The sequence below is a fragment of the Camellia sinensis genome, chromosome 10 (genome assembly GCF_055761805.1).
Source record: "Camellia sinensis isolate YWXY chromosome 10, ASM5576180v1, whole genome shotgun sequence".
Taxonomy (NCBI): Eukaryota; Viridiplantae; Streptophyta; class Magnoliopsida; order Ericales; family Theaceae; genus Camellia; species Camellia sinensis.
In genome coordinates this window covers 21,289,863-21,297,811 of record NC_138970.1, presented here as the reverse complement: position 1 = coordinate 21,297,811, position 7,949 = coordinate 21,289,863, and the positions used below count along the sequence as shown (strand labels likewise).

The 7,949-nt window shown below is 34.8% G+C and overlaps 1 protein-coding gene across 1 annotated transcript; it reads left to right on the top strand.

Moving 5' to 3' along the window:
• Window positions 1–2,997: 2,997 nt before the first annotated feature.
• LOC114271700 (tubulin beta-5 chain) lies at window positions 2,998–7,394 on the top strand. Its single transcript, XM_028213305.2, has 4 exons — window positions 2,998–3,232; window positions 4,195–4,594; window positions 4,933–5,202; window positions 6,414–7,394. Exons 2-4 carry the CDS (start codon window positions 4,201–4,203, stop codon window positions 7,091–7,093), a joined length of 1,344 nt encoding a protein of 447 aa, XP_028069106.1. The 5' UTR covers window positions 2,998–3,232; window positions 4,195–4,200; the 3' UTR covers window positions 7,094–7,394.
• The last annotated feature ends 555 nt before the right edge of the window (window positions 7,395–7,949 follow it).

Below are 7,949 nucleotides of genomic sequence, written 5' to 3'. Positions count from 1 at the left end.
TGCTTAGGTTGGAGTAGTTCTAAGATGGGTGACCTACTGGGAAGAACAAATCCGTACGGGCGTGGCCCAAAGCGGACAATATCAATGACATGTAAAGGGTCGGGGCGTTACAAATGATATCAGAGCCGACTCTCCGAAGTACCGAGTGTGGGCCCCTGGCGTCTCTCGGTGTATGTGGGCGGGCTTGCGAGCTGGCAGGCTACTGCACGAGAAAGTGCAGCCTTATGGGGGGTGGATTGTAAGGCCCCGGTGTCTCACATCGGGAATGGAAGGAGAGTTCCTAGGCTATAAAAGTAAAAACCTGGACCCTTATATAGCATCGAGGCCTTTTCCCGGGTGGTGAGATCCCTATTAGAACTCCCCAGTTAAGCGTGTTTAGGCTGGAGTAGTTCTGGGATGAGTGACCCACTGGGAAGAACAAATCCGTGCGGGCGTGACCCAAAGCGGACAATATCGATGATATGTGAAGGGTTGGGGCGTTACATCTATTGCCTATGTGGGCTGCATATCTGATGTTAATGCCAGAGTTGCTTGCCGGTCCTGCACTACGGGTTGTGTGAATATGATTTTTTGATATTTTTTTAGTGTTTTTATATTTTATTTTCTTCTTTGTAGAGATTTTTCTTTTTCTTCCATGGACATTTGGGTTTGTTTTTGTTGTTAGTGGTCGCAGTATGTTATATGTATGGTTGTTGGTTAGTGGCTGCGATACATTGTGGTTATGGTTGTTGGTTGATAGTCGTAGTATGTTGTGGGCTATGATTGTTAGGCGTTTGAGTGTTCGAATTTGAAATACTAAGGTTCCGTTTGGTAAGTTTTTCAAATTATAATTCTACCTATTAATTTGAGTGTGTAGTTTATTTTGAGCTTTCAAATTATAATTCTACACTTATTTCTCAAAACTCAATTCAAAACATAATCATTACTTTTCAAAACTCATAATCAAACACATAATTCAAAACTCTTTTCAAAACTCTTTTCAAATCAATATTTTAATTTTGTTAAGATTTTAAATATTTTAATATTTAAATACGTTACGATTTATTTAATTTTTTAATTTTTTGAATATTTTTAAATATTTTAATTTCAAAATATTACGATTTTAATTTTTTAAATTTTAAAATATTTTATAAAAATAAATTCAAACTCTATTTTATAAAAATATTTTTAAATATTTTAATTTTTTTGTTATGTATTTGATTACGATTTGAGTGTAGAGTTGTGAAAGTAGTATGGAGTTTTGAGTTATGTGTTTGGTTATGAGTTTTAAAAATAATTTTTTAATTGAGTTTTGTTTTATTTGTTTGGTTACGATTTGAGTGTAGAGTTGTTTTTAAATTTAAAATATTAACATTTTAAATTATTTAATTTTTTTTGAATATTTAAATTATTTAAATTTTTACGATTTAAATTTTTTGAATATTTATTTTAATTTTTTACTTATTAAATTTTTTACATTATCTAAATTATTTAAATATTTATGATTTAAATTTTTTGAATATTTATTTTGAAAAAAATTATTTCCTTTGTAGTATTTTCAATTAAAAAATTGATTAATGTTATTTTCTGTTAATAATAAATTTTTTAATTGAATTTTAAAAAGAGTTCAGTTATGAGTGTTGATCAGAATTTTTAATAGTGTGAAAATAGTGTGTTTTGTTATAAGTTATAACAATTTAAATTACGTTTTGAAAACTCTTTCCAAAATTCATAACCAAACAAATTTTCTTAGACCATCTCCAACGGTTCATCAAATTTGGCATCAGATTTGAATTTTGGTGAAAAAGTCACTTTTTGGTGCTCCAACGATTTCAGTAGATTGGTATCAAAATGAGAATTCACCAAAAAATTTATCAAACTGAGAACAGGGTATAGCTTTCACCATTTTACTGTACGTGACCGTTGGAAGAGAACAACCGGTCAACCAGTTGGTTGACCACTAAAAGGCTCAAACAGTTCAAATGGTAGGTTCAAACATTCAAAAAAAAAAATTTTTTTTGCCTTGCCGGTCGACTACTAAAAGGTTCAAATAGTTCAAATAGATAGGTTCAAACAATTCAAAAAAAAAAAAAAAATTAGCCTTACCGGTCGACCAACCGGTTGTCCCTTGGAGCAGATTTGATGTAAATCAACCATTGGAGCAATCTGTATTAGATTGAGAAAATGATCATTTTTTTACTCAGATTTGGTAAAAAATTAAGTAAATCGTTGGAGATACTCTTACTTCACATGTCAAATCAAACTTTCAGAACTCAATTCCACACTCAATTCAAAACTCAATTCAACATTCTATTCAAAAATCATAATCAAACAAATTTTCTACACTCAAATTACAATTCCACAACTCACAAACTCAAAATACAACTCATACTCTCAAATTATATTTACAAAACTCTACCAAACGCAACATAAATCTTGGCTGTAATTCCATTTGGAGTTAGGGATAATCACTCTTGATATATTTGTTTGTCTATCAATGAAATCTAATTTTAGCATGAAAAAAAAAATCTAAAACTATAAAGAGTAATTTATATTTTAAACAAACATTGGGGAGTGTATTTGTAATTATCCTTTAATCAATTATTTAGGCTAAGTTTGGGAAGTCCCAAATAAGCCAAAAAGCCAAAAAGTTACTCAAAAAGTTAAAAAGTTAACACTATTAACCAAAAGTCAACAATTACGGCTGCACAACTCCCAATTCAAATTTTCCTCTACAAACCAATTTTTACAATTTTTTATTACACATTTTTTCATAAAAAGTCAAAAAGTTAACCCAAACATCCATATTTTCAATCTCAATTTTTTAGTCCAAAAAGACAAAAAGTGCACTTATTTAGTCTTCCCAAACTTGGCCTTATTTTCATGACTAGAATGCAGTGCATTTTAAGGATATACCCTTATGAGAACATAGTCAAAGGACATTTCAGTCGTTTAAACAAGGGTATAATTGTCACAGAGTTCGCTTATTTAAAAAAAAAAAAATTCAAACCGATCATTACTGGTAAAGCTCATCTGGACCGTCTATTTTTGCCGTCCGACGGCACAGTCTGCGACAAATAGGAGGGAAACAACACCAGCCGTTGGATCTCACCTTTCACTCTCCACTAGCATATATAAACCACTCTAGGGTTAACTTTCTTCCCCACATACACTCTCTCTCGCTCACCCACTCTCGCTCACCCACTCTCAGTCGATCGAGTCATTTATTTCTCGATCAATCTTCGAATCTCAGGTACGATTTTCTCTCTCTCCATTCGAGCTATTGTAGATCTTCAAATCTCAATAGCATTTCTTACAATGTTCAAGTTTTTAGATTCAATTTCTGTATATATGTAGTTTTGTTTCATGTGTACGCGTTAGATCTTGAACTTTTTTACTGCTTTTTATGGATATATATATATATATATATATGTGACTTGATCTCTGGATTGTACAAACCAAGTGAATTTCTTTGGCTTTGCGTAAAATTTGTAATTGTGTCTTAAAATTTTCAGCGGCACTTGTTGGATTTGATCTTCTTAGATTAAACTGTTTTAGATGTTAAATAAAGTAATGCATTTCGTGGATATTTGTGGTTTGATGTCTGGATTGCTCAAATTGTTTGATTTTCGTTCATTTTCTGTGAATTATTCCATGATTTTTTTTTTTTTGTTGTTGTTGAAGATTATCTGATTTGAAAATTGTCTATTACATTGTGCACAAATTGATCTAGACTTGTTTTGAATTCACTTTGTTCCTACATCTGTTTTGTGCACAAATTGATCCATAATTGTTTTGAGTTCACTTTGTAGATCCGTTGAAAATCTTTGAAATTTGAATCATATGACGTATAATTTTGTCATTTTTGTCTATTTTACTGGAAAATTTTCAAAAAAAATTGGATCATAATTCCATGTACAGTCCTGACCCTTTCATTTTTGTGAATATTATATTTTTGAAATTTTTTGTGGTTTTGGTGGATCTGAGTTCTGTACACTCTTGGTGTCTTGAAGAGCATTATATTCTCCTTTTAATTTATTTATTATGGAATGAATAATTTTGAGTTGATTTGGTAGATCTGTTTTCATTGAATTATCAATTCAATTTGGTAGATCTCTTATGGATTAGTAATTCAATTTCAAAATGGGTATGATGTTTTGATTTGAATTACCTTATGATTGTTCAAATTGATATTGAGTTCATTTTAATTTGCAGAAAAAAATGAGAGAAATCCTGCACATTCAAGGTGGACAGTGTGGAAACCAGATTGGATCAAAATTTTGGGAAGTTGTTTGTGATGAACATGGGATAGATCCAACTGGAAGGTATGTTGGAACTTCAGATTTGCAACTGGAACGTGTCAATGTATACTACAATGAGGCTTCTTGTGGGAGGTTTGTTCCACGTGCTGTCCTCATGGATCTTGAGCCTGGCACCATGGACAGTGTTCGCACTGGTCCCTATGGCCAAATCTTCCGTCCCGATAACTTTGTTTTCGGCCAGTCTGGTGCTGGAAATAACTGGGCGAAAGGACATTACACAGAGGGTGCAGAACTTATTGATTCAGTGCTTGATGTTGTGAGGAAGGAGGCTGAGAATTGTGACTGCCTTCAAGGTACTATTGCATGATTTGTTGAGGTCTCTTGAGCTTTCTGATCTATATGTCAATTATTTTGTATCTTTTGAAAGCTTTTGTCAGTTTTATGGACATGATTTTTTCCCCTTATAGGTGGTGTATTCTTCAATAAATTAATTCATACAAGAGTGCATTCTTCAATTAATTTTGTCCACTATTGAACCATTAAGGTCTTAAAAAAAAAAAAATAGAGTTTGTTTCTTGTCATCATTGATTCATGGGAGGGATTTTTGAAATAAATTTCAGTTCTTTAAGACTATGATGGGGCTTTCTGATCGTAGTTATCTTATGGTGCAATAATTTATTTTTTTGGGCAGGCTTTCAAGTCTGCCACTCCCTGGGTGGAGGAACAGGTTCTGGGATGGGCACCTTGTTAATCTCAAAAATTAGGGAGGAATACCCTGACAGGATGATGCTCACATTCTCTGTGTTCCCATCCCCAAAGGTTTCAGATACAGTTGTTGAGCCATACAATGCCACTCTTTCTGTCCACCAGCTTGTTGAGAATGCAGATGAGTGCATGGTGCTTGATAATGAAGCTCTATATGATATCTGTTTCAGGACACTTAAGCTTACCACTCCTAGCTGTGAGTATACATTACAATCGTGTCTTTCTGCGGTATATTTCTGGGCTGTTTTAGTTGATTTACCTGATTAATATATTTGTCATTTTTTTTTGTTCTGTCGTTTTTTCCTTCTCTATGTTTTTTGGGTTTTCTTGTCATTTCTTCTTTTTTGATTGCCTCAATACTGATCCTTGTCAGTAGGACTATATGTTGATAAATATGTCATGGCAGTGATTTTGAAACTTGTGATGTATTGTTACACTTGCAAGTTTCTGCTCTTACATACTGGTCCTTACTCCTGATATTTTACGTTCAGATATTTTCAGTAGACAGATACTGTCAATGCCGTCAAATCTACAACAATTTTGCAGATACTGTCAAATCTACAACAATTTTGCAATTAATAGATTTGGAGTACTTATTGGAACTCATTTCATTCCTTGAATTATCTGCAATTTGTTTAGTGGTTTGTTATTGATGTGGATAAGTGCACCTTGCTTCAGTCCAAAAGCAGACAAAACATATTTTTGGTGTCAATTATGTGTTTTATTCTGCCAATTTGGTAGGTTGCAATTCATGTGTTGTGGGTCCAACCATCACTTTAATATGCAATATTTTATGAACTATTGTGCATAGAATATGGTCCCCTGAATTTTGTTGTGATATTGAAGCAAGATGGTTGTGGCCAGCTGCTCTATGTTATATCAAGTGGATAACCTAACCGGATTTATTTTATTCCAATGAATCATGCCAACTGGATGTGGGATCCACATTAATTCATGACTTAGTGTACACATTTGTCTAGCTGATGAAACTTATAGGTTTGATATATTTTAGAACTCGATTATGATACATTGCACTTGCTATGTATATTATTGATCACTGATTTTTCTGTTGCTTATTTGTATCATTTCTGGGACAGAGAACAATACTTGTATGTAGAAAATATATTAACATAGTAAATTACTTAAGTCATCTTTGATTGAAGCCCAATTTATATTCACATCTTTTTACAACCATCCCACCCATCCATAACTGTCGGAAAATATTTTCTTCTAGGAGACTAAAACATTTGAAGATGTTTAGCATCTTTGAGAAAGGACAACATGTAATTTACTTCCTGATTGCCTATAGAACTAATTTGCATTGGTGTAAAATCTATCAATGCTGTATGTTATTTGTAATTTCTCTTTACCTTTATTGACATCTCTTTGTTGCAATTCTTGTTGCAGTTGGTGATCTGAACCACTTGATCTCTGCAACCATGAGTGGTGTCACCTGCTGCCTCCGATTCCCTGGTCAACTCAATTCTGACCTCCGAAAGCTTGCTGTAAACTTAATCCCCTTCCCACGTCTACACTTCTTCATGGTGGGTTTTGCTCCTCTGACCTCACGTGGGTCCCAGCAATACCGTGCCCTTACGGTCCCTGAGCTGACCCAACAAATGTGGGATGCAAAGAACATGATGTGTGCTGCTGACCCACGACACGGCCGCTACCTCACTGCCTCAGCCATGTTTAGGGGTAAAATGAGCACCAAAGAAGTGGATGAACAAATGATTAATGTTCAAAACAAGAACTCTTCTTACTTTGTGGAGTGGATCCCTAACAATGTGAAATCGAGTGTATGTGACATTCCACCTAGGGGTCTTTCCATGGCATCTACCTTTATCGGGAATTCAACCTCCATTCAGGAAATGTTCAGGAGAGTGAGTGAGCAGTTCACTGCTATGTTCAGGAGGAAGGCTTTCTTGCATTGGTATACAGGGGAAGGAATGGATGAAATGGAGTTCACGGAGGCTGAGAGCAACATGAACGATCTTGTGTCTGAGTACCAGCAGTACCAGGATGCTACTGCTGATGAGGAGGGTGAATATGAGGATGAGGAGGAAAGAGAAATGGACCAAATGTGAGAGTGAATGCACGTTGATATGTGATGTGTAATAATGTCAACTTCATATTATGTAATTGAAAAATCTCCTTTCTTTAGCGTCTGGTGAAGATGGGTCAAGTGCTATTTCTATGAAGGAGAGGTTCGAAACTACCTGTTTTCCCTCTCCTAGCTATTTGGTATGGTAATGGCGATTGAGTAAGGTTTGGTTAGATTGCATGTTTCTTGTTCATTGTTACAGTGTGTGTCTGAATTTGAGATTCGTTGATGTTTGTGCCTTCTATGGATTTTTCTTCAATGTTATTGTATCCATTTTAGATTTACATTCCCCTGGCTTGTGGCTTGTGTTATTTGACTTGATGTTTCAACCATGGATGTGAAATATAATTGGGTTTGGTTACAGTTCTAAGAGCATCTCCAACGGTTACTCAGATTTTTCACCAAATTTGAGTCAAAAATGACTCATTTTATCAATTTGATACCACTCGCTCCAACGGTGCATTTCATCAAATTTGTGCCAGGGACAACCGGTTGGTCGACCGGTCGGTCGACCGGTTAAGCGAAAATTTTTTTTTTTTTTTTTTTTTGAACTTTTTGAACCTTTTAGTGGTCGACCGGCTGGTCGACCGGTTAGGCAAAAAATTTTTTTTTTTTTTTTTTTTTTTACTGTTTGAACCTTTTTTTCGAACCGTTTGAACCTTTAGGCGGTCAACCGGTTGGTCAACCGGCCGGGCAACCGGTTGGTTGACCGGTTGGTCAACCGGCCGGGCAACCGGTTGGTTGACCGGTTGGTCTCTCCCAACGGTTAGGAACAATAATTTGGTAAAATGCTTCGCCTGTTTTCATTTTGGTACAAGATTTGCTGAATTGTGGATTTG

What these genes read in the sequence shown, in the direction of transcription:
- LOC114271700 (XM_028213305.2), top strand. Translation starts at nt 4,201, where the DNA reads ATGAGAGAAATCCTGCACATTCAAGGTGGACAGTGTGGAAACCAGATT. An exon ending in GAATTGTGACTGCCTTCAAG is followed by an intron (nt 4,595 to 4,932) that starts GTACTATTGCAT and finishes TTTTTTGGGCAG; the next exon opens with GCTTTCAAGTCTGCCACTCC. An exon ending in TAAGCTTACCACTCCTAGCT is followed by an intron (nt 5,203 to 6,413) that starts GTGAGTATACAT and finishes TTCTTGTTGCAG; the next exon opens with TTGGTGATCTGAACCACTTG.